This window comes from Nicotiana sylvestris, chromosome 5, assembly GCF_000393655.2.
Source record: "Nicotiana sylvestris chromosome 5, ASM39365v2, whole genome shotgun sequence".
Classification (NCBI taxonomy): domain Eukaryota; kingdom Viridiplantae; phylum Streptophyta; class Magnoliopsida; order Solanales; family Solanaceae; genus Nicotiana; species Nicotiana sylvestris.
Genome location: NC_091061.1, coordinates 174229839 through 174257355, shown reverse-complemented (window position 1 = coordinate 174257355; position 27517 = coordinate 174229839). Strand labels below are relative to the sequence as shown.

General features: G+C 36.4%; 3 protein-coding genes and 1 long non-coding RNA gene across 4 annotated transcripts; 1 reads left to right on the top strand and 3 right to left on the bottom strand.

The window, feature by feature from the left end:
• Positions 1-6243: 6243 nt before the first annotated feature.
• On the bottom strand, positions 6244-10379 carry LOC138891144 (uncharacterized). Its single transcript, XR_011407467.1, has 2 exons — positions 9564-10379; positions 6244-7479 (listed from the first exon to the last, which is right to left on the bottom strand). It is a non-coding gene; the product is annotated as an uncharacterized lncRNA (long non-coding RNA).
• Positions 10380-12201: 1822 nt separating this feature from the next.
• Positions 12202-13523, bottom strand: LOC104213528 (glycine-rich cell wall structural protein-like). Its single transcript, XM_009763044.2, has 2 exons — positions 13361-13523; positions 12202-12686 (listed from the first exon to the last, which is right to left on the bottom strand). Exons 1-2 carry the CDS (start codon positions 13461-13463, stop codon positions 12367-12369), a joined length of 423 nt encoding a protein of 140 aa, XP_009761346.1. The 5' UTR covers positions 13464-13523; the 3' UTR covers positions 12202-12366.
• A 6642-nt stretch (positions 13524-20165) lies between these two features.
• On the top strand, positions 20166-20507 carry LOC138869677 (uncharacterized). The gene has a single exon (XM_070147317.1). It carries the CDS (start codon positions 20166-20168, stop codon positions 20505-20507), a length of 342 nt encoding a protein of 113 aa, XP_070003418.1.
• Positions 20508-23576: 3069 nt separating this feature from the next.
• On the bottom strand, positions 23577-25989 carry LOC104213527 (uncharacterized). The gene is made up of 6 exons (XM_009763043.2): positions 25682-25989; positions 25502-25543; positions 24870-24985; positions 24593-24698; positions 24368-24421; positions 23577-24168 (listed from the first exon to the last, which is right to left on the bottom strand). Exons 1-6 carry the CDS (start codon positions 25982-25984, stop codon positions 24010-24012), a joined length of 780 nt encoding a protein of 259 aa, XP_009761345.1. The 5' UTR covers positions 25985-25989; the 3' UTR covers positions 23577-24009.
• Between the last annotated feature and the right edge of the window lie 1528 nt (positions 25990-27517).

Sequence of the window (27517 nt, the reverse complement as noted above, 5' to 3'; positions counted from 1 at the left end):
GACGACGCTGGTCGTCGAGAAAGAAAATCGTCATGGAAGCTCGAGCTTGAGCTTGGCGACGAAGAAGACGAAGCAATGGCAGCGGGGTCGTTCGTGTGGCTATGGAGGTTTGACGACGGGGGGGGGGGGAAGCTGGACGATGGAGGGGTTGTGCATGTGTGTGAAGGTGAGCAGCCATGGTTGGCTAGGGCTTTTTGTGGTGTTTGGGATGGTGAAGGAGAAGAGAGAAAGAGAGGGGGCGGATGGGATTTTTAGGGTTTTTTTGTTTTGTTTTTGGTGAAATATAAGATAGGGAGATGGGGTGTTGGGTATTTGGGTTATGGACTGGGTCGACCCGGTTTGAAGTAGACCGGGTCATGGGGAAGGTTGGGTATTTTTTGGGCTTGTGGCTTGAATTTGAAGAAGAGCCCAATTCCGATTTTCTTTATATTTTTGCTCTCTTTTCTTCTTTTATTTTTCTAAAACTAAATTCTAAAAATCCTTAAATTATTATATAGAACTAAATTAATTTATAAAAGTGCAAATTATCTCCCAATAACAATTAACACATAATTAAGTAATAATTAAGCATAAAATTGTACAATTGGACAATAAATGCTAAAAATGCAAAATATGCCTATTTTTATAATTTTCATTTTTGTAAAACAAACTTAATTACTAACAATTGTAAACTTAAATCCTAAACGCAAATGCGACGTATTTTTTATATTTTTTTATTAATTTATAAAATAAATATGCACAGACAAATACAAATAATTATCCAAAATGTCACAAAAATTCTCAAAATTGCACACCAAGGAAAATCGTTTTCTTTTGAATTTTTTGGGAGTAATTCTTTCATAAGGCAAAAATCACCTGCTTATAGCTGCCCCTCTTTGCCTGAAGACACGAAGGGTTTTCGTGCAAAGATAAAGTGAGCGATTTTTTCCTATCCAAGTACTCCGTGCGAAGCATTTTTTGAAAAAGATTTAACCGAACCTTGCTTCAAAGGTTTCCTACATATCCCTGGCTAAAGGGGAATCGGGTTAATGTAGTTCGGGAAGTTTTGGTAGCTGGGACTACCATGGGACTGCAATGTTGTTGCTGTTGCATGCTGTTATCACTGCTTACCGATCTCCTTGTTACACCGTGCTTAAAAGAAAACAAGAAGCTAGGCTAGACTACGGATCATAAGATCTCATCTATCTTCAACTTGTTTCTTGTTGCCTTGCTTTCTTGTCGGCTTGTGTTTCTTCTGGTGCTTTTCTTCCGAGAACTTGGGGATGACACTGGCCTTTTGCTTTTCTGAATACCCGTTTTCATCATTTTGTTCGGTCCGCTGGGGATATGGCTTCCTTCATTAAGCTTTTCGGTGGTTTCTCTGGGGATACGGCTTTTTTCATCAGATTTGTTATGCTGGGCATAATTTAATGTTCACAGGCCGCTTCTTTCAAGACGCGTCTTTTCTTCTTTTTGACTCATGCGCTTGAATTTGTGATGGGACCTCTTGTTGCAACCTTCTGCTTTCCGGTGCTGGGGATTTTTATTGTTTCCTGCTGAGGATTCCTGTTGTAACCTTCTGCCTTCCGGTGGGTTACTGATTTCAAGATCTGAAGTATAAGACTAAAAAGTATTCCTCTCATTATACATGTGGGCGCCTGAATGCAAAAATATGAAATGTATTCCCTCGTTATACTGGTGGGCGACCTAGGACATGAAATGAAAATAGAAACGTATGCCCGCATTATACTGGTGGGCGACCTAGAACATGAAATGAAAACAGAAACGTATGCCCGCATTATACTGGTGGGCGGCCTAGAAATGAAAAAACAGAAATGTATGCCCGCATTATACTGGTGGGCGACCTAGAACATGAAATGAAAATAGAAACGTATGCCCGCATTATACTGGTGCGCGACCTAGGACATAAAATGAAAAAACTAGAAAGTATTCCTCTCGTTATACAGGTGGGCGCCTGATTTCAACAACTTTGAAAATAAAATGCCATTCTTTTCTTTAGGCTGGCAAGATTTAAACAACTTTGAAAATAAAACGCCTTTCCTCTCTTCAAGCGGGCTCCTGACTTCAACAAACTTTGAAAATAAAATGTCATTCCTTTCTTTAGGTTGGCGAGATTTAAACAACTTTAAAAATAAAACGCCTTTCCTCTCTTCAGGCGGGCTCCTGACTTCAACAAACAACTTTGAAAATAAAATGTCATTCCTTTCTTTAGGTTGGCGAGATTTAAACAACTTTAAAAATAAAACGTCTTTCCGTTCTTCAGGGGGGCTCCTGACCTCGACAACAATAGAACATTGATAATCTTAAGAAAACTAAAACAAATGACTCCCTTTTTTTTCAAACTTCTTCTTCTTTTCAAATTATCCTAGGAGAAAATTCCATCGGACCAAGATTTTGACTCTAGGAGATAAATCGTCAAACTAGGTCCATTTTGTTGTGATCTTAGGAGAAAGATTCATCGGACTAAGAATTTGTTATATTATCTTGGGAGGAAACTTCCATCGGACCAAGATTTTGATTCTAGGAGATAAATCGTCAAACTAGGTCCATTTTGTTGTGATCTTAGGAAAAAGATTCATCGGACTAAGATTTGATATCTTAGGAGAAAATTTCATCGGACTAAAATTTCTATCTTAGGAGAAAAATTCATCGGACTAAGATTTGATATCTTAGGAGAAAGATTCATCGGACTAAGATTTGATGTCTTAGGAGAAAATTTCATCGGACTAAAATTTCTATCTTAGGAGAAAAATTCATCGGACTAAGATTTGATATCTTAGGAGAAAATTTTATCGGACTAAGATTTGATATCTTATCTTGGGAGAAAAAAACATTCCATCGGACCAAGATTGTGACTCTAGGAGATAAATCGTCAAACTAGGTCCATTTTGTTGTGATCTTAGGAGAAAGATTCATCGGACTAAGTTTTCTATCTTAGGAGAAAAATTCATCGGACTAAGATTTGATATCTTAGGAGAAAGATTCATCGGACTAAGATTTGATGTCTTAGGAGAAAATTTCATCGGACTAAAATTTCTATCTTAGGAGAAAAATTCATCGGACTAAGATTTGATATCTTAGGAGAAAATTTCATCGGACTAAGATTTGATATCTTATCTTGGGAGAAAAAAATTCCATCGGACCAAGATTGTGACTCTAGGAGATAAATCGTCAAACTAGGTCCATTTTGTTGTGATCTTAGGAGAAAGATTCATCGGACTAAGTTTTCTATCTTAGGAGAAAAATTCATCGGACTAAAATTTCTATCTTAGGAGAAAAATTCATCGGACTAAGATTTGATATCTTAGGAGAAAGATTCATCGGACTAAGATTTGATGTCTTAGGAGAAAATTTCATCGGACTAAAATTTCTATCTTAGGAGAAAAATTCATCGGACTAAGATTTGATATCTTATCTTGGGAGAAAAAAATTCCATCGGACCAAGATTGTGACTCTAGGAGATAAATCGTCAAACTAGGTCCATTTTGTTGTGATCTTAGGAGAAAGATTCATCGGACTAAGTTTTCTATCTTAGGAGAAAAATTCATCGGACTAAGATTTGATATCTTAGGAGAAAAATTCATCGGACTAAGATTTGATATCTTAGGAGAAAATTTCATCGGACTAAGATTGTATCGGGAGGGAAATTCATCAGATTAGGACTTTTTATCCTAGGAGGAAAATGTAAAGATCAATGATTTGAGAAACTTACCTTTGTAATTTCATCTTTTCTTTTCTTTTTCCTTTGCGCTGCTTTGTTCCTGTTTCAACTCTCAAGCAAAGAAAAATTTATCAGTTTTAAAATGGTGTCCGATCTGTAGCCTTGTTGGGGATGGCTTCCTCCTTTAAAAGCTGGTGTTGTCTTCCCACGAGACTACTGGGGATAATGATGTTGGGGAATTACATACTTGTTTGCTGGGGATAATACCACTGGGGGAGTCTCCTTTCTTCCCCTCCTTCAAATTTTTTTTTTTATTTTTTTTTTATTTTCTCTCAACACTGCTGAGGATAAAAGTGTTATCTTCTTGGGATAACGTTGTTGAGGATAACGCTGCTGGGGATGATAATGGCTTTTGCTTTTTCTAAACACCAGTTTCATCTCTTTGGTTCTGTCCGCTGGGGATACAACTCCTTTTATTAAAACTCGTTATTTTCTTTCTTTCAACACTGCTGGGGATAACACCGGTTCAAAAACCCACTTCCCTTAAGACTGGTGTTATCTTTCTTCTTCCCCATGTGGATACCGGACTTCCAGAAAATTTTCAAAATGAAAAGAAAATTTTCTGCCCCAGTTTGATAATCTTCTTTATGGCATGCCTTTCCGCCATCAATGTCATTTCCTTTAAGATTCGACTGTGGTGGTTGATTGTGATACTTCTACTGGGGATGGCTTTTCCCTTTCTCCTTCCCTGCTCTGCATTCCAAAAAACTTGCTGGGGATGATATTATTTGCTGGGGATGATCCCTTTCTGCTGGGGATATCCCTCTTCTTTTGTGGCACAGCTCGAAAACTGGCATTTCCCTGACCTTTTAGTCTCATATGAATTTCCCAAATCATGCTCATTGCTCTCCTTGATTTGTCCACGGGCCTTGGCCTTGAGGTTTATACCCTTTGATTTTGGCAAGGGTATCCCTCTTGACACTCGTTAATCCTTTTGTCAATTCCTTTTTGCTGGGGATATCTTTCTTGACACTGGCCCCGCGCTTGTTCCTTGCTGACTATACCACTTGGATGTACTAGTCAGATCTCATCTTGCATAATTGGAAAGCTGATGGCATATTTTGAAGTCATTTCTCACTTGTTCTGACCAAACAGACTCTACTGGGGAATTTTTCTATGAAAGGAGAAAAGATAAAAAGGAACAGAATAAAAGACAAAGGAAAAAGATGACTCTTTAACAAAAGAAACTATAAATAAAAACCTATCAAACGCAAATACTGACTCTAATGGTCATGACATGCATATGTGGCCTATCCTCCGCCGTCAATCGTCTTTCAAGATCTTCCCTTGGCGATTCCCCATCTGATTCCCAATCTTATTCGACATGTAGTGCCCGAAGGGTTTTCACTATCAAGCCTCTCTCATTTTGGTTTTTCTCTCAGCTTTCCTCGCCTTATGGTGTCCGTAAAGATTTTCACCGATAAGACTCTCTCATTTGTATCACTTTCCAGCAGGGGATTTGGAGTGTTGCCGGTATGACTCTCTCTGCTGGGGATTAGAGTCCTTTCTGTTGTGGAATAGAGTGTTATGTTCATCGGTAAGACTCTCATTTGTCTGACTTGGCATTTTTTGAAGACTGATCAGAAGGTCTTTCTTTGGACTGTAATGTGGGTTTTTGGATAGGCTAGAAAGAAAGGGTATTAAAGGCTCAAAAAACAAATCAATTTGGGGTTCAAAATTACAACCTTTGGAACCATATTTGTTTACAACAAGCGCAACCCTTGTCCTAGTTTCTTGCTTAGGGATTTTTTAATTTTTTGTTACACTATGTTACACTATGCACACTATGCACATTATGCACCCTATGACCGAGCCGTGAAGCGCCTACGTATCTTCCTTGAGGAATCAGGTCAAACGTAGTTCCCAATTCCTCTTTTTTCATTTACCTATTATTTTCTTTTCTTTTCTTTCTTTTTATCATTTCTCTTTTCTCTTTCGTCGTTTTGTAGTTTTCTTTTCTTTCTTCTCTTTTTTTTTCTTTTCTTTTCTTTACCTTCCAGGCTCGTATTTCCTAGTCGTTGCTATTGATTCCGAACGAGGGGTATGAAAGAAAATAAAATAAGGCTCAAAAGGGGTAACGAAGGATAAAGTGTTTAGGTAGCAGAACAAAATGCCTTCGTCATTCCAGTCTTCAAAACATGCCAAGTGCAAACAACACAATTAAACAAAGATTTGTAGCCTCTTCTGATGGTGCTAGACTTGACAATTATATTTACACATTTGCTTTTTTCATTTGTCCTCTCTAAAGCACCGTTTGGCGACACTCTCATTATCATGAACGACCCTCATGTCAATTTGGCGAATCCTGCCTTTAACGGCTTTCTTTATGTTTTACTTGCCCCAGTTCCACATGACTCGAGCTCCGAATAATCCCAAACCGTCCTTATTTCATTTAAATGTTCTGATCACCTCTCAATGGTTTTATGATTACCTTTTAAGATTAGGCCCAAACTGTGTGTGCATGTCATGTCACTAGAATCAGCGCTGAACAAAATGATAAAAGAGCTAAACAAAAACATGGCTGGAAATAATAAAAGACCGGATTTTGCATTATACTAATAGTGAAATGGTTTGAATAACAAAACAAACAAAATAACTGGGGTACAACTTTAGACCAAGCCCAAAACAAATCCTAGACAACACTAAACAAACATTATGATGAAAATGGAAGGATAAGAGGGTTTGACACAAGACCATGTCCGAATTACAACCCTAAAAATAATCCAGACAACAGAAATGACAACAAAACAAGCCATCAAAGATCCTCTCCGGCGGACCAAGGAATGGAGCGCCTTTCCAATTTCCAGGCTCGGCATCTTAGCCACTGAATTCGGCATCAACTTTACTGGGATCTCCACCAAAATATAGCACAGAAAACTTTGCCATGCGCGGACCCCCAAGGATCTCAGAAGAATTCTCATACTCCTTTTCAAAACAAATCATATTCGACCTATGCATCTCACTTCGAATAGGCGATGGACTTTGGCTAGTGTCTGTTGCATCCGGATTTTGTACGACAATGTCACCTGCATCAATAAGCTTCTGAATTGCTTCCTTTAGCCTCCAACACTTCTCTATGTCATGCCCCGGTGTATCTGAGCAATATGCGCACCTTTTAGAAAAATCAAGCTTCTTTGACAGAGGGTTTGGCGCGTTTATATGAATCGGCTTCAACATGTCCAATTGCTTCAACTTTTGGAACAAACCGGCATATGATCCTCCAATAGGGGTGAAAGCCTTTCTTTTTTCAGCCACCTATCATTCTTGCATGCTTGACAGGGCCGGAAACCTGATCCAGATGGCTTTCGGTAGGCTTGTGAGGGTGGATAGGCATTTTGTGGAGCCGGGTACCTGGAAAGTGAAGTATGATTTTTAGGGTCACGGGGAGAGAAGTTGTGTTGGGGAGGGGAGAAGCATTGAGAAAACATAGCTGGAGGGCGAGTGATAGAGCTACTCGGGTGGCTGGGCAAGCTATGATAGGCGGTTATATATGGAGAGTGTGGGGGAGCGTCTGGCCTTGTGCTCGGTGTTCGGGTAAGGACAGATTTCAGGAAGCTAGGTGGTGGAGGGGGTGGTGCTATCTGAGCCACCCACGCCCGATACATATCTGCCACATGTTGTCTCAGCATCTTCACTTCTTCTACCAGCCCGTTGTTCCGTTCGACCAGTTGTTGTCGGTCATTGGTACCGACCCACTCAGTTCTGAGGTTCTGTGTCATTTGCTTTGCAGGGAGGAGTTACCACAACCAACCACTTTTCTATATATGAACACAGCAAAGGGAAACCATCACGTTAGTGTTAGGGCATTTGACAGATAATCATATATCAGAGATGCAATGCACCTAAGCAGTTAAGCCGTTCTATCAGAGATGTGATGCATCCGCGCTTTCCTTTATTTTTCTCTCTCTTGTTTTTCCTTTTTCAGTGGTGGTCGAATCTACGTATCATGACCCCGCATGAATCAGACCTTGCGTAGTTCGGCCAAAATGAAAGGTAACAACAATGAAACATTTTTTCTTTATCAATTTTCATAATAAAACAAACTGGGTTTCAAAGGTTTAAAGATGACCTACAAACTCGAAAATCAAACAACCCACATATTCTAATCAAAAGAATTACAGACTCTAAAACAAAAGGCCAGCTCCCTTTCTCCGTTCGACAAATGCAACCAAACGGTTATTTTTGCAAATGTAGCCCTTTCCAAATTTCACATGGATTTTGAGGCCGGGGAGGATTACTTTATGACACTTTACAAACTTTTTCGTTCTTTTACGAAAATAGCCTTTCGATAACTGAAAGATACTCTAAGGCTATTTTGGCAAGAACGGTTTAAGACACGGCCGAAGCTGGCTCGGTTTATTTTTGACTAAAAATCCCAACGGTATTCACCTGACCGCTGACTCTTTGTTTTTTTTTCAAATTACAATAAAACCTGGTGTTGCAAACACGGTCCTTCAGCGCCTCGGGGACGAAGATTTTTAAGGCTGTGTGGGTCAACTGGACCAAAATCCTAAAAAAATAACCCAAAGTGGCTGTTTATACAAAGTCAGCCCTCCGGTGTCCCTTTCGGGAACATTCGGCTACATCTTGACAAAACAGCGTCATCCAACTTCTTTATGATGAAATATATATATTGCTATTTTTTGCAAAAAGGGAGGTGGGACATCACCCGACTTATTTATCACAAAATTAAAATTTTGACATGTTTTTTTTTCTTTATTTATTTGTTTTTGGATATTTTAGCAAAAGGGGAGGTTGGACCCGATGAGGGTTGCCTACGTATCTCACATCCGGTGAGAATCAAACCTGCATAGTTCGGGAACATGAATAAAGTAAATAAACTAACTTTTTATTTTTTTATTTTTGAAGGAAAGACTTACAAAGAAGAAAGGGAGCATTTTTGCAAAGAAAGATTTCTAAAGAAAAAAGATTAAATTTTTTTTTTTTTGAATTTCGAAAAAAAACTTCTAAAGAAGAAAGAAAATATTTTTGGAATTTTACTTTTAATGAAAGATATGCTTACAAAAAATATTTTTGAATTTTAAATTTTCTTTTCAATTAAAAAGACTTTCTAAAGAAATCAATAATGGAAAATAAAGATATATATATATATATATATATATATATATATATATATAGCAAGACATATTTTTTTTGGAATTTTACTTTGAATTTTCTTGGCAAGACAAATACTCTTTGCAACAAATAAAGATATATATATATATATTTTTTTTTTGGAAATAAAGAAAAATACTTTTTGGATTTTTGCTACAAATAATAAAACCACGTTCAACGCACGACTCTTTTAATTTTTATTTTTGGCATTTTCATAAATAAATAAATAAAAACATTTTAAAAACAAGACTCTTTTTCATTTTCATTTTTCATGGGAAGACAAACTATTTTCCCTTTCTATTTTTGAAGACAGAACAACGACTCATTTTTTTTTCTATTTTTCCTTTGCTTTCACTAAAACATACTAATAAGACATTTTTTTTCTCATTTTCTCAAAATTTTGGCAGAGTTTTGACAGTATTTGGGCATTGGTTTTTTTTCAAAAATAAATAATTAATTCCCTAACCGCTATTTCTTTTCCTCAACTGCACAATATTCCTGATATTCAAAAGCCGGTCAACACACAAGTCCGAATCAAATAAATGCACAAGTAGTAGCAAGTAAGATGCATCAGGATGGTCATTTTTATTTTTTGGTACACCTGTCCTAGACAGACTCAACCCCTGTGTTGAGCCTCCAAAGTCAAATGCACGTGATGCAAACAAACGTTCCTACTAGGGATCCGGCATGAAGCTGAGTTATTCTAAAATTTGAAGCAGTCACTTACTTGGAGATCTGAAATTTCACCAATTGCAGAGAATGAAAAGAAGGAGAAAAGAAAAGAAAAAAGAAGAAAATAACAAAATCGATTAGTCAGAAAGGACCCATCGGAAAGGGAAAATTACCTTGGAGGAGAAGATAAACATTGTATTAAGTAATAAGAAGACTATAAAATAAAAAATAAAAATAGAAAACAAAAGAAAATAAAAACAACATTAGAAAGGGAAAAGTTACGTGGGAATTTATTATTGGTGCGTGAAACATACAACATTCCTTGAATCTAGAATTAGTCGTAAAAAGTGGTATTTATATCATCCCGAACAAATATAGGGGATCTTGCAAAGTTTAGGTCTTATTCTTGAAAAACAGGTCAATTCTAAAGGGGGAATATGTAATTTCCCTAAACAATAGGTACATGTAAATAGTGGTGCAACAACTCAAAATTAGTTCGATGGAGTAGTAATATTTGGAATAGAAGGCATAGGAGGCAAAGTGACCTTAAGGATAGTAGTATTTGAAATTGTTGGCAAAGTAGGGAGAGTTGTGTTTGGCAAAGATGGCAATGATGGCAATGTTGTTGAAATATTTGGCAATTGTGGCAAAGATGGAATACTGGGCAGTGAAATTTGCAATAGGCTACGAGCTGCAAAGCTAAGGCTAATGCTTGAGATTGACAAGGTCATGACCAAGCACAAGACAAAGCCATTCTTGAAAATAGCCATTGTAAAAATGATTGGGAAAGAATATTTTTTTTTTAACGGCAAACTGGTCTGGATAACACGGTTATAAAAAAAATACTTGTTTTTCTTGAGGAAAGGAAGTGGAAATTGTTTGTTTGTGTTATGAGGTAGGTTATAATGAGTATTTATAGAGAAAATTATGTTGAAGGATTCAAAAGTTTGGGATGAGATGTGGGTGTGTAGAAGCATGGAAAATTAGGAGTTTGTTCATCTCGTTACCTAATTTCTTTTTTAATTTTGAAGTTTCTCGAGTTAGCTTTGTATTAATTGAAATTGAGTATAAGAGGAGGACTTGACCTTATGATCCGTCACTTGATTAGCTTCCCTAAAAAAATGTATAGTCTCGATATTAGCTTGATTCAATACATAATGATCTTGTTCATTATGTAATTACTAGCCTTCCTGTTTAGTAGTATCGAGCAAAAGCAATTCATTTTTTTTAGATCCACTACAGATAAGCCTAGGGCAAGTTAGTTGGTCAGTTTGGTCAAGACCCAACTCCAGATCATTGAAAGTGATCGAACATTTAGGTTAATTTGGAAACTAAAATTTTCCATTTCTGTATTTCTTTCTAATGTAACGGGAAAAAATACAAGAGGTTAAGATTTATACATTAACGGTGTAAGAAATATTTATACATTCAGGTCATTTATAAATTCATTACCAATAAATCTCGAATAGAATATTAATTGGAAACTTGGTAAAAATAGTAATTTACCTGCTAGCTATTATAATATATTAACTTACAGTAATATTATATACAATCTTTATATCATAAATATATATACCTTAACTATATATCACGAGTTAAGTTGCACTAGATATATATATGTGGACATCGTGGTTTGCGTTCAAGCTTACTTTCCTCGCTAGGTATATTAATAATGTCGAGTGGTTTGGTATATGGGTGGAGCTAGGGCGGAAGAGATTTATTCGTACCTCTTTTGCCGGAAAAATTACACTATATATATATATATATATATATATATATATATATATATATATATATATATATATTAATATATGTATGTGTGTGAGATTAAAATTGTTTTTTATGTATATATAGTAGTAGATATTGAATTCCTTTAACTTCTTCTAGTGTTTACTTCTTTATATTTTGGGTCTGCTTAGTAAAAATTTTGCTCCCCGCACTAGTTTGATAATTGTTTGAGAGAAGCAAATGTTTGGTCGCCAGCTTGATCAGTATGAGAAACACTTGGAATACATATGCAATGGCGAAACCAGAAATATTTTTAAGGGTATTCAGACTTGAAAGAAGTAAATAAAATTTTCCGACAAAGGGTGTTCAATATATATTTTATACATCTAAAATCAATATTTTACTTATATACACAATGTACGTTTTTATAATATTTCGGCAAAGGGTGGTCAGCCTCGCCCCTGTACACATGCATCAAAACCCTTGAATCCCTTTTACCCACCTCCATCTAACTAATTAACCTTGCAACACGGATCTACTATTTAAACTTAAAGGCGAGCTCAAAATCCTCTCTTCTTTAATAATTGATCATACAGGTTTTAAACTTAATATTGTATGTTGCTTTTCAGCGTTTTCCACATAGTACTATATATTGATGATTCATACGCTAAAAATAATGAGTCCAATTAGTCGAACCTACTCTTAATATTATAGATCCGCCTCTCGTTGAAACTACCTATGTCATATGCCTTGTTTCATATCTTTCACCTTTTGTATGGAGGTAAGACTATATCCCCCTCCTTGTAATTTTCTGATCAATAAAAGCATGCACCATGCAGTGGGACGTCAATTTTTTTTTTAAAATCTAATTATGGCCTGTAGAATTGTTTGTTATAATATGATTTGTTTGTTCGAGCTTGAGGAAATTATGGGAACATTTATGGAGGAAAATTAGGGTCGGATGGAGAGAATAAAATACTGATATATATTTATTGCATATTTGCTACTGTATCATTTCCAGTACACATGCATGCAACTGCATTACGCTAAAAGCTAGAAATCAAGAAACGTAGTTTTATTTGGACTTATTACAAAAGCAGATTGACTCAGAAGTTGTTTAGGTTATTCATTTATGGGCGATTGGCTTCTTTTTGCATGTAGGCCAGAGCTTCTTGAGCAGTAGAGCAACACCTGCAGCCTCCTCCTCTCCCATATCCGCCGCAACACCCGTATCTGCATCCTCCGCCATGGCCACCACCTCCATGACCACCACCACCATGTCCACCGCCACCATAACCGCCACCGCCATGACCACCGCCACCATGACCACCACCTCCATAACCGCCATGGCCACCACCGCCTCCATAACCGCCATGACCACCACCACCATAACCACCTTGGCTTTGTTTTGCAGCATCTAATTGAACAGTTGCCTGGCCTTCATTTGCTGCTACATACATACAACATAATGTATTTCTCAGTGCATGGAACTAATATTGCTGAGTAATTTACTTAGTACTCCTTCGCGTTTTATTCTATATGGTTAGCTTTAAAACAAGAGTAAAGTTTGACATGTATCAAAAATATTCTTAGTTGTGATTTCAAATATGTTATAACATTCTTATAATTAAAAGAGTATGTCATTAAGAAAGAGTATGTCGTTAAAAATAAAATGAAAAATCCAACGTCAAAGAGTTTTCAAAAATAAAAAGATACTATTCTCCTTAAAAGAAAAATGACATTGTACAGCTGTGTAAAAATAATAACCGAAAAATTATATAAAATTTGTATATATATACATTATGTATGTTATGTATAAAAATTATATAAATATTATACACTTTTTTTACTACCAAATATAAATAGTTTCTGGCGCAGGCTAAAAGTGATAATTCGCACTCTTAAAACAGGTCATATAAAGTACTCCTATCTTTTATATCTTATCATTGCGTGAAAGATTAGTTCAGAATATAACATCAAGACGGATGAAAAAGAGAACTAATTCCTAAACTAAACTATATTTAAGTAAGTGAAGAAATCAATAGTGTATATGTTTAAGCAAAAATAGAAATACTACTGTCTAAATCTGACCTAAATCATTAGAAGTACAGTAAACATTAGTACCTTTTTTCTCATGTTGAGATTTCTCATCAACTGCTAAAGTTGAAGCAAGAAAAAGAGATGCACATAAAAGTGATAGCAAAATTAGGGTATTATTGAGCTTCATATTCTTGGAACTTCTTTTACTATCCAACAAGAAAGACTTTTGAGAGTAGAATGAAACTTTCTTTCAATTGAGCCTTAATTTATACTGCAAAAATTCCCACTACAAGATGTAAACTCTGACTAGGCTCCATAATTTTAGATGGTTTTTCCATTGGATGACGAAATGAAGAAGAAAATTTGCTACTACAAGCTGAGAAGGAAGCAGAGTAAGCTTAGCTAAGCTACGTGGAAGATGTGAAGGCTATACATATGGAAATTGAGGTAATGCTGCTTAGAAGGAAACATTTGTCACTATCTTCATATAGTCAATCTTGGTGTCTTGGTTTGTTTTGTTAATCATTGTCTCTCATTTTCAACATCCTGAGATAAGCAGAGAAGTGGTGCAAGTCAAAAATTCTGACAAATTGATCTTAAGACTCCTATGTTTCAGCAACAACCCCAATATAATTCTGCAGGTAAGGTTGGAGAGAGTAGTGTGTACGCAAACCTTATCCCTATCTTGAGGGTAGAGAAGTTGTTTATGATAGACCCCCGACTAAAAAATTGAAAAAAAAATAGTAGCAACAAGCAGCAGCAACAACAAGATAATAAGAAAACAAGCAGAATGATCAACATGTAATAGAGAAAGACTCATATGTTTCAACAACAACAAAAAAAAATTCAGTATAATCCCGCAAGTGGGGTTTGGGGAGGGTAGTATGTACGCGAACCTTACCCCTATCTTAAGGGTAGAGAAATTGTTTCTGATAGACCCCCAACTCAAAGAAAGCAGTAGCAACAACAAAAAAATAAGAAAACAAGCAAAATGATCAACATGTAGTAATAGAGAAGGCCAAATACATATACTAACCATTAAACTTGGCCCAATTTTTCATTTTGGCACTTTAACTCAGCCTTGTTCCATTTTGGCTCTCCAACCCCATTTCTTTTGTTTCACTTTGACACAAAATTTTTTCTCCCAGGTAAAAATGCAGTGCGTCCAAATACTCAGTTGCTACCCCACCCCACCCCACTGCACCCCCCTGCAAAAAAAATTATTTTTTTACTTTTTTTTTTTTGTAATTTCAAATTATTATTTTTTTCGTTTTTTCTGCCCACATCCCGAGGAAAAATATTTTTTTATATATATTTTTAGTAATAACTACGGGTTCAACTGAACCCATAACTTTCGACGTATAGTAAAAATTTGTATGTAAAAATTCATTAAAATTATAAAAAAATAGATATAAACCCATAACTTTAAAAATATAATGGGTTCAATGTTAAAAACATTAAAATTGAATCCATAGGATTTAAATTCTGGATCCGCCTCTACGTTGGGAGTATGAAATTTGGCTTAAAAATGGCTCTCACGCGCTTACAAGAGTGAAGTAAATCACACATGGAATCTAGTCAACTTTTGTGTCAAAGTGGAACAAAAGAAATGGAGTTGGAGGGCCAAAATGGAACAAGGCTGAGTTAAAGTGCCAAAATGAAAAACTGCGCAAAGTTTAATGGGTTGTCTATGTATTTTCCCGCAAGTGGGGACTGGGAGGATAGTGCATACGCAGACCTTATCCTTACCTTGAGGATAGAAAGGTAATTTTTGATAGAGCCCCAATTCAAAGAAAGATAAAAAAGAAAGCAGTATCAACTGCAACATAATAAGAAAACAAGCGGAATGATCAATATGTAATAACTGAGAAAGATTCATATGTTTGAGCAGCGGGTAAAAAGATTGGCCAAGCTAAACTATGTATATATCCTATTCATGTAATGAACATTGTTGCCTTCTTCAATACATAGCACCAAATAGACACTTAATAATATACTACTCACATGATAATATTACTTCTGGAAACTAATTTCTACAGCAGATTTTGCCTTCTATCCAATATTTAGTATTTTGGTTTCAAACCACATACGCTTAAATATGCTTATAATACTACATGGTAATAACCTTTCCTTTGTTATAATGCATAAAATTTCCCCTGAATTATACTCGAAGTTGCACATCTTACTTTTACGGAGGTTCTATTACCCGCCTAATTTTTTTTTTCTTCGCACCTTTATTGCTGATGTGGAGCACTGCATGATAACACCTCCTTCAAGCGCTTGAGAACTTTAAAAAAAAGGCTCTAACCTATACGAAAAAGTCACGTGTCAATTCCAAAGCCGATTTTCAAGAACTCTTCATCCCCATTTTTTCATACATTTTCAAGAGCTCCAAATCTAATTTTTGGTGCCAAAATTTAACCAAAACTCAACTAAAACCACACCAATCAAGCTCAAATTTCAACTACAACTTCACAACAACATCATCATCATCATACCCCAGTGATCAATTTGGCCAACAACCAAGAATTTTGACAAACATATTTTTTTGTTCTTTAAGTTTTTTCAAGGTTTAACAATAGTGGATTAATTCAAAATTCTTTTTTCATTTTCAAATCTCATCTAGAACTATAGATTTAGAATGAATTTAATACTTGAATCTCCACTTTAAAACTTCAACGACGTCCGCATATGCTCAACACCTCTAATAATTTTTCAAGTTCATACAAAAATAATTTTTCTTTTCATTTTTCTAAATACAAAATAATATTTCCATTACATTTCGAGTTAAAAAAAAATAAAGGAAGAAAATGAAATAGATTTTAAAAAAATGCGAATTACATGTGGCGGTGCATGTATTTCACCGCTTGCCAAATGTTTGGTTCTCTATGCCACGTCAGCATTTAGTGTGACATTTATTCCACTTTAAAAAAGTTTAGGGATCCTACGTAGAAGTAAGGTGTGTCGTAGCAACTTTGGGTATAGTTTAGGGAGAATTTTATGCATTATCCCTTTTCTGGGGCCATGTTTTTCCGTCCGCCTATGTATGTATGTGTCCTCAAACGTATCCAAAAATTTTCATGTGGCGCCCAATTTGCCCGTCCATTAAATTTGTACACACTTTTTAAAAAAGATTTAATTGATACTTAATTTTTGGATAACTTCATATACATATACTTTTCTCTTCTTCTTTGCTGCTGCTTTCTTCTTCTTTATGCTTAGGCTTTCTTCTTCTTCTTGTTAGTTGAAAAATAGATTTCCTAAATTTATTGTTATTTTGACAATCTGATGATTAGACTTTGCTCTTTATGATATTTGAAAGTTATGTTTCAAATTTGAGCTTATTTGCAGTAGATTTATGTGTTGAATCGTGTCTTGGATTGTTAAATTTCGAAGAACAAGTTTATATTTCAAATTTGAGCTCATTTGCAGTAAATTTGGGTGTTGAATCGTGTCTTGGATTGTTAAATTTCTAAGAACAAGTTTATGTTTCAAAACTTAAGATTCAAAATCTGAAGTTGCATTGAAAAGATTAAACTACTTAAGATTCAAATTTTTGAAGTTGCATTTGAAAAATAGAAGAACTTCAACTACCTAAGATTCAAATTTCTAAAGTCGCATTTGAAAGATAGAAGAATTTCAGATTTGATTTCTGAAATTACATTGAAGAGATTAAACTACTTCATATTCGAGCGGGTACATTTTGCAAAATTTTGTACAATACAAGTATAACTTCAATAGTAGCCCCAGAAGTGAGTATATATGATAATGCCCCAACGTATCCTCAGTTTGCTGGACGTATATGGATGGATCTACGTGTCCTAAAAAGTATCCTTCCTGTGCTTCCAGTAAATGAGTTAGTATTTGTTTGGTCTTGAAGGCAGTAGCAGAACCACATGAAATAAAGGGATTCAATTGAATTCTCTTCGTCGAAAAGTTATACAATGCTAATAGGGTACAAACAATTTTTTTTGGCACACAATCAGTTTGAGTTCATGTTGGATCGCTCCACTACGAAAGCTATTCACCTTATAGGAGGTTGGTGGAACAGTACAGGGATAAGAAGAAGGATCTGCACATGGTATTTATTGACTTGGAGAAAGCGTATGATAAGGTCCCTAGGGAGGTGCTCTGGAGATGTCTTGAGGCAAAGGGTGTGCCGGTGTAGACATGTGATTTTTGACTCTCCCCAAGATTTTTTATATATTAGCGTAAAATATTTAATTTAGGCATAATATAGATATTTTAAGTAATTTTGACTCTTTTAATCTATTTTATTACAAGAAAACAAAAACTTACAAAAATAGGTTCATTAATGTTTTGTAGTTATTTTTAATCTAAAAAAATATACAAAAATAGTACAATATTTTTATTTTAATATGATATTTGAAAATACCAAAAATAGATTTGTTTAATGATTAGTTTTATTTTAATAATTATTTGAATAGTAGTAATAATTAATAAATGGGCTCATATTTTTAATCTCGTTCGCAGGGAAAGAATAGAACTTAGGTTCGAGCAACCCATTTTTAGACCTAATTTTGGACCTAGCCTATAATTCCTAGGCTCATACCCCTTAACCTAAAAAAACCCTACAATCTACAATATAAAAAGGGACCGAAAAAATCTAAAGGAAAGAAAAAAAAAGAGAGGGGAAGACTGAAAAACAAAAGCAAGAGAAGCCAGCGCAGCATACACGGACCCCCCTTCATCGGATTCATCTTCTCCTTCACTTGGAGGAACGAAAACCGAAACCAGCCGCAACAGTGCAAAGAGGAGACCCCTCTCTGAAATTCATCTCCTTGGTCATCCCCCAAGCACGCATGAACTTTGAAAATTGCAGACCCTTACTCCATCTCCACTAGTTTTTTTTTCAAGAGTTTTGTTTCAAGTTTTAGATTTCTTCTTCGGGTTTCTGATTTCGGAACGATGGAATTAATCGAAGTTTGGATCCATTTCCGAGTTCGGATCGTTGGAGGTTGCCGTTGAAGGTTTAAGTCCGAAAATCTGATTCGATTTGTGACGATTCTATTTGAAGTCACGTCAATATCCGGCTGTAATTGTTGCTTCATTCACTCCGTATAAACTTCAGGTTCATCTTTGCAGCGTTGGTTTCTCTCTTCCAGATTTAATCGGTTCATGTGAATGTTCAATGTAGTCTTTGTTTCAGCAAGTTTGAATGTGTATGTGATTAAGAAGATGTTAGTATTAATTAGTTGCTTCGTTTCTTTCTCTGATTTGCCTCTTACCTTGTGGTGTCATTGTTGGGTGGATTAGATGCCTGTGAAATGATTAGAACAAATGTCCGATTTCTCTTTTCTTACGGTGTTACTAGATATTGCTATCATCTTTGCCTCCTGTTAGTTCGGAATTAAAGTGTTTGGGTGTTTAATTGTTGGGGTGTTATTAAAAGGCTGTAACGCATAGCTACAGATCTGGATAATCGTATTTCTCATTTTCTTAAACTCTGTTTTGCTTAACAGTGTGCTTCCATTAATCTGTCGTTCTCTGTTTGGTGATGTGCTTGGGTTGAAGTTTTATTGTTTTGATTTGAGGATGGTTGACTTCTCATTTCCTTCCATTCTTATTTGCTGAACCTCACACCCTTGTGATAATATGATATCTTTGTACTTTTGGGTGGTAACATCCATACTTTTGGAGGAAAGATTATTAGAAGATTTCATCATTATAAAGCCTATATGTAAGTTTTTTTTAACAAGGTAATGTATGCAGTCTTATAGATAACTAGAGATATTAATTTGTACGAGAGTAAATGGAGAACAACGATAGGGTAAGGAGAGTGCGTATAGGATGGGATGAGTTTTATGAGAGGCAAGTTAGCAAGTTAAAATAGTTTGTAAAATCTCAAATGAGATGAAGCGAGTTGCGCGTTAAATGTTTTAGAATATAGACCAATTGTTTGAATTCGAGTGCTCTGTTCGTTGATGGTATGGGTTACTACATCACTGTTTTGTTTTGAATGTCTAGATAATATTCACTTTGTTAGTAATTCTTGTTTGCACGTTGCTTAGCAAATAATTTGTTCCGGATGGAGTTTCGCCACTTCGTTAAGAGACAATTGCTTAAGGCTTCCCAACACCGGATTTGTGGGAGTTAACTTTCAAAACGTGAAGAAATTGGACTTGGATTCTAGATGAGGTAAAGTAGAATTGAGGTTAAGTTCGTGTTCTTATCTTAATATAAATAAAAAATACCATCGTGGTTGTGGACACGTTCGCGTGACACGGTTACGATTTCTTAAAAAAATAAATCGGAGTATACGCTCGCGTAACTTCGGCTAAACTTTCTTAATAATAAGCGCTATTAATTTACGCGCCAAAAATAGGTACACATACGCGTGACCCGTTTCAAGATAATTTTTAATTTAAAAGCGGTTAAGAGGTGAAAGCACATAGGTTTCAGAACGAGTAGGTAAACAATTTAGTAAGCCAAGTATAATTAAAAGTGACCGTGCTAGAACCACGGAACTCGGGAATGCCTAACACCTTCTCCCGGGTTAACAGAATTCCTTACCCGGATTTCTGTGTTCGCAAGCTGTAGAACAGAGTCAACTTCCTCGATTCGGGATTTTAAACCAGTGACTTGGGACACCCTAAATTATCCCAAGTGGCGACTCTGATTTTTAATAAATAAACGATCTCGTTTCGATTGTCCTTTAATTGAAAAAACTCCCTTATATTTATACCCTTCACGGGGTGTAGGTAAAAAGGAGGTGTGACAGCCGGTAGCCTACATAAGAGCTATCAAGTACATATATGATGGAGCTAAGACTAAAGTTAGGACCGTGGGAGGCGACTCGGAGCATTTCCCGATTGTTATGGGATTACACCAAGGCTCTGCGCTTAGCCCGTTCTTATTTGCCTTGGTGATGGATGCATTGACACACAATATTCAAGGGGATGTGTCATGGTGTATGTTATTTGCTGATGACATAGTTCTAATTGATGAGAGGAGGGTTGGTGTTAACGAGAGGTTGGAGGTTTGGAGACAAACCCTCGAGTCTAAGGATTTCAAATTGAGCAGGTCTAAGACAGAGTACCTGGAGTGCAAGTTTAGCGCTGAGTCGAGGGAAGTAGGCAGGGACGCGAGGCTTGGATCACAGGTCATCCCCAAGAGAGATAGCTTCAAGTACCTTGGGTCGATGATTCAGGGGGATGGAGAGATCGACGAGGACGTCACTCACCGTATAGGGGTGAGCTGGATGAAATGAAGGCTTGCATCTGGAGTCTTGTGTGACAAAAAAGTGTCACTGATACTCAAAAGTAAGTTTTATAGAGTTATGGTTAGACCGGCCATGTTGTATGGGGCGGAGTGTTGGCCGGTTAAGAACTCCCATATCCAGAGGATGAAGGTAGCAGAGATGAGGATGCTGAGGTAGATGTGCGGGCACACTAGGATAGACAAGATTAAGAATGAAAATATTCGGAAGAAGGTGGGTGTAGCCCCCTGTGGATGACAAGATGTGGGAAGCGAGGCTCAGATGGTTCGGGCACGTACGGATGAGAAGCCTTGATGCTCCGGTGAGGAGGTGTGAGCGGTTGGCCGTGGTGGGTACGAGAAGAGGTAGAGGGAGGCCTAAGAAGTATTGGGGAGAGGTGATCAGGCAGGACATGGTACGACTGCAGATTTCCGAGGACATGGCCCTTGATAGGAAGGTCTGGAGATCAAGCATTAGGGTTGTAGGTTAGGGGGTAGTAGAGCTTTCCTTACTTCATACCCGGGGTGAGGCGGGGTTGGATTAGGGTTGATCTTAGATGACTTGCAATTTATGTTGAGTCCACCCTATCCTTGTTGTTTATCTTAGCCCCGGGCCTTAGATACTGATTATTGTTATTGCATGTCATTTATCTTTTGGTTGTTATGCTTGTATTACTATTACGGGTTTCTACTGGAGTTACTAATGAATTGTCTTTTCTTATTTTTGATTTCCGTCTTTCTGAGCCTAGGTTCTATCGGAAACAACCTCTCTGCCCTATCGGGGTAGGGGTAAAATCTACGTACACATTACCCTCTCAGACTCCACTTTGCGGGATCTTACTGGGCAGTAATAGTAGTTGTTGTAGTATATATGAATATTTGAATTCCCTTGACGCAAGAGAAGTACAGGTTCAAATCTCGTATTTGACTTATTCTTATTCTTTTTAATCCCTTTGTCAGAATTCTTGATTCTATCACTGCTTGAAGGACGTCCAACCAGAATACTCAGAGTATCCTAGAGGATAATCAAGAGGTAGCATCACTAGTCCATATATATAGAGCTAGGAATGAGGACTCTTATTGGAGTCCCAGTCGTTTTACTCCTTAAATGGTCGTGAGCAATCCTTTATCTTATGATTGGGGTTGAACTATGACCAAAGTCTCTATTAGAGATCAAATCCATCTGCTCTATCCTCCGAATTTTCATTTCACAATTAGGGCACCAGAACTCAATTAAACAGAACTAAGGGATACAACAGCTGACTAAATTTGGATACATTTTCAATTATAAGATTCAGCATTCAGAAAATGCTGCACAAAACAAACGAATCTACGGATTGATTCTATATGGTGTCATTGGATCAATCCATAATAGTTTTTATAATACTAGCAACAAGATTTATATCACACACAGTTTATTATGTTCACTTAAAATTGGAGTTATGTTATAGCCTAGAAAGCAGATTACCTACACACTTTGCAAAGATTAAAAAAAAAGGGTAGCGCGGTGCACTAAGTGGATCCGGAGAAAGGCCGGACCACAAGGGTCTATTGTACGCAGCCTTACCTTACATTTCTTCAAGAGGTTATTTCCACGACTCGAACTCGTGACCTTCTGGTTACATGACAGCAACTTTACCGGTTACGTCAAAGCCCCCCTTCAACATTTTGCAAAGATTGCAGCATATTATATGCTTATTTCTAGAACTTCAACTTGTATGATGGCAAATAGAAATTATCTTACATAGCACCATATAACTGTATAATCAACTCTATCAGAACTTCCATCAAATTCATCCTCCTGATTTCAAATAGAAAGAGAATGGGGGTTTAGTTATATTGATATTATAATCTTCTGATATACTCCCTGTCCCAAATTGCTAGTCTTGTACACTTTCATTTTATGGAAAGACTTAATACATTTTGATTATGGTAAATTTTTCTGCTACCACTTTTACTCAACATAAATTTATCCTTACTATATTAACTTCAATACAAAAAAGTTCAAATATGAACCAATAAGTTTCTCAACAAATATTAAACAACTTATGCTTTCAAGTTTCAAGTGTTAAAAGTCAAAATGACCAGCAAAATCGAAGTAACAAAGCGAGTATCACAAATGAACAAGAAACTGGTTGCATTTTGTTTGCACACAGTTATAGCCTATAATGAAACTAGTACAGAGTATTATCACCAAACAATGACCTAGCATTAACTTCCTCAGCATCATGATTCATGAGACAATATCAAAGGCAGAATCAAACAAGGATCTCGACAATCAGTTATCAGCATTCGAATTTTAGCAAAAAATACCAACAACGATATACCACCCTGCAATCTTACCTTGAATTTTCACCGAATCCAAGCATTACTCCACCTCCAATTTGCAGACGAAAAGGAAAACATGTTGATCATATCCTCAGAACAAATTGATCAAATACAATATATTCAAACAAACATATGAGGATATAAGCTTGGTATCATATAGCTTTCTCCACTCTACTAAGTAATTATCACAAAATAAGAACTATCGATGAATTACCTTGTCCCACAATTTCTGAATACCACAAGAATAGCTATACTGCAGGGTTTGTATAGCTTATGAACCATACGTCCGAAAAGGCGGATCAACATGCAAATAACTCAAACCTCAACAAACCCAGTGTAATCCCATAAGTGGGGTCTGGGAAATAATTCAAACCTCACGAAGAAGAAATGATATATAACTCAAATGCAACTGGACACCCTCAGCTCCAGCACATGAAAAGACTAATCAATTCTATAAACATAAGCCTGTGCCGATCACATCGCTGTAATTTAAGGCTCTTCACTGCATAAAATTTTACTTATCTACCTATACTTAAAAATGTCCAGCTCAGAAGAAAAATTCAGGATACTCCACATATTTTCTTAGATTTTGTATCACAAGTTAAGATTTCAAATATGATAATCACAGAGGTTATACATGATATCTTATGGCATTAGTTTTCCTTTCACCATTATTAGTAGCTAGCCATTAACAGATGTCAACACTCTATGTTGACAGATCATATTTAAAACTGAGTTCTGTTATAGACTAAGCTCGTAAACTGTATAGACATCCATTTCTTATTCATAAGAACTGAAAACACAAGTATTAGTAGATGTACAAGTATAAATTTCTGGAAGTTGTATAAACATGAAAGCAAATGAGGACAATCCACCTCTCAGCTTTCAAGGTCCTTCCTATAGTGACTCCCAATCACAGAACGAAGCCAAAAAAAGGAGACGGGCGGAAAGTGCAATCTACTTCCAGCTAGAGTGTATCAATCAGGTAAAGAAGCTAATCCACTCACTAAACTGTTAGCTCAGACTTTGGAGTGAACAAGAGCAATGCTTTGAACCTATCGGAAAAGAGTGAATGTTATTATCCATCTTGACGAGCAGCTTGCTTCTGGAGAAGAAGGTATTTAAGATCTCCATAAGTTCCAGCAAGATGGAACCGAACCAATCAAACAAACTGATATGGCAAAATTTTAGCGTTTGTAGAATACAATGTCACGGCTGCAGTTGGCCTTAATAGCTTCCTCTAAACCTTGTACACGGTCAAAGTCAACTTTGAAAGTGACCATGGTGACTCCATCTTTTCCGGTATCATAATCCTGCTTGATGTCCTCTGCTTGGAAAGACTGGAGCTGCATATCACAAAACAGATTTTCAGAAATGCACTAACATAAAGTAAACATGCACCAATTATGCTCTTTCGGCATCCAGCTTTTGACTAAGAGAATGAACCGAAAAAAAATGGAAACAGAAGAATCAAACACTACAGAGAATATAAATAGAGCAACAGCAAGAAATATTAGCATTTTTCATACATAAGATCAAACTTACCTGATGGTATAAAACCCCTAACAGGTCAAAAGGAACCTCCAAGCCCATCGGAACCTGAACCGAAAAGTATTGCCTAATCAATGAGTAGGTCTCGAGTTTATGTCAAAAGCGTAGAATGAAATGAGAAGAGTAGGATCAGCAATAGAAGTGGATTTTGAAACTATGCTTATACAAGATGGGCAAGGGACAAGGGGTAGAAAGGTGCTCAAGCAATTAGTTTATTACTTTAGACTTTATGAGACATGTTGAAGCGTTTCTCAAGCATTCTGCAGCTACTCCTCCATAAGCTCTAACTAGACCGCCAGTGCCAAGCTTAATTCCTCCAAAGTACCTGCATTTTAAACAAGATAAAGATCTATGCATGCTTTCTTTTCTTGAAACATTCCCCAGTTTGGGCGCTTGAAACTTTTTTTACCTCAAGAAAAGATGCAAGTCTAGTTTATATCTAGTCTGACAAGAATTATGAAGGTACTAACACAGTTTACTAAATAAAATCGGGTACCTTATCACAACAACCATGACTCTATCCAACCCTGAGGATGCAATTGCAGAATGTATTGGCTTGCCAGCAGTACCGGATGGTTCGCCATCATCATTACTCCGATATTGTTCTCCAACCTAAAGAGAACAAACCATAACATTTTTTGGCATGGCAAGGTAAAAGCCAAGAAAGAAATTTAAAAAAATTGGAGAAACCTAAAACTAGAGGGACTCTGTTTCTTATTTGTCACTCCAAGCATAAGAAGCAGTCATCATTATGGATGGAAACAGTTGTAATCCAAAATTCTACTCGCGAACCACATGTTCTCAATCAAATAATGTATCAACTACACTTCAATCACTAAACCAGTAGCATACACTTAATCAGTGGCGGAGCTGAAGGGAGCCAGGATACTACTGTAGCGATAATGGGGTTCAAAAATAGCCTTACGTCACAAGTTTAAATCCGAGGTGTGACACTTTGGTATTTTTTGTTTTAATTTCCTCGTATGAATTTTTGGCTCCGCCACTGCACTTAATACTTGTTTCAACAAGTGTAGCTGTTTTTTTTATGTTAAAACTATTTTTTTCATCAAATTGCAGATATTTCTATCATATATCAATAAAAACATAATTTTGGCCATAAGTACATACCTTGTACGCCCAACAATTATGAGTAGCTCGAGGGTCTTTTACCTAAAATCAAATCCAATCAAGTATTACAAAAATATAACCAAAACCCAAACTAAACACAAATCTTCAAAAACAAACTCAACATTCCAATTCCAAGAACTAAACACATGCAAAAGATTCAATCTTTACACAAAAGGGTACCTCTGAAAGGAAGGATTGGGCAGAACGCTCGTCAGGAATATGGCCAGCAATTGCAATAAATTTGCTCTTTTTTATTTCTTTTTCAAAAGTGGCCCTTTCTTTAATTGTTGTAAATGCACCTTTATTGCTATTGGGATTTGAACTGCTGCTGCTGCTGCTGCTGCTGCTAGTGGCGACCATTTGTTTTCCGGTGCCGGAAAATAGGATCGCCGGTGAGAAATACAGGCGGTGGTTACGGAGGCGACAGTAGAGGTGGTGGTTCAGTTTTGAACAAGGAGTGGAAAATAACCAGTTAGCAGACATCTATGGCAGCTATTTCGTGGAGATTGAGGATGTTGGCAACTGGTGTAAAATTAAAAAGGGTAAATTGAATTTTTTACCCATTTAGTTTATGAAATTGCGAGAACTACTCTATAGTTTTGGTAATGACGAATTAGTCTTCGGAGTTAAAGAGCTCCCCAGTAGCTAGTGGTGCTTATCGGACGGATCGAGGGATAATTAAGTTTAACGGTTCGATTTATCGGTTATCAGATTATAAATATAGTAATCCGCTAGCCATCCGATAAGACAACGGGTGGACTGGTATCGAATTAACGATTATCGGGTGGTTTATCGACTAAACCAAATAAAAAAAATTTGAACAATTCTAGTTTTGTGAATATCAAATGGCCAAATTGCATAGTTCAAACTGTCTCTGTTAGTAGTAGTAGCTTTTCCTGATGAGAAGCCAGAGATGACCGTCGTTAGCTACAGACAGTTCTATCATTCTATGTACAACTACTTATGCAACAACGAAGTAACGGTTGCTATTACTTTATTGTGCTATAATATGAGTTAATTGTCTGTTCACAACAACAACAACAACAAAACGACCCAGTATAATTCCACAAGTGGGGCTAATTGTCTGCTCACTCGCTTTTATAATTTCAACCCTTATCACAGAATGCTCAAACTGAAACAAGGATAAAACCAGGTGAACCAACACAAAAGTAGCCTGCACCAGAGGATACCACCAAGCCAGTACCCAATGTTGCTTCTACGCAGCTGCAGAAATCCAACATTGATTCTATAACAGGAAATACTTTGCCGGAAATAACACCCCAGTGTATGGGCACAATAAAGACAAATTTGATTCTGATACAAAGATGAAAAACCTAAACTTCTTACTAATACTTTAGCCATTTAGGATGTCAATAGTACTTTATATATATATAGGGGTAAAAGTGTAAATATAAAAAATTTAACGAGTTAACGGTTTATCCGATAAGAAAATTGAGTAATCCTCCTTCCTAAACCGTTAAGCTGTTATTTATAAAATCTCAATTCGTTCATCACTCATTACCCCCGATAATCCTATACCAACAAGCCAATAAGTCATCGGTTCGGTTAACGGTTTCAGTTCAATTTTGAACAGTCCTACCAGTAGCAACTATACTTCTTGTAAAGTTAGGGCTGTCGAATTTGGCCCCAGCCTAAATGGCCCGCCCAAGGTTGGGTTGGTCATTGACGCACCCATTTATTGACCTTAGCATATCTTGATTCAACACATCTCAACCTATTTAAAGTTGGGCTGATTTTTAACCCAAATTAATCCATGAGTAACTTTACTAAAATATCTTACAAATAAATTTTTTTTTGACATGTTATATATAACCATAACAACAACAAAAAAAGTCTTATTTAGTAATTATACAATTCATAAGAAAACAATACATATTGAGTAAAGTTTGATAAGAGTGGATGGGTTGGGTTATGACTCACATTTTAGCACATCTTGACCCAACATATTTTAGCTCAAGTAACTTAATGACCGCCCAATTATTGACTCAACTTATT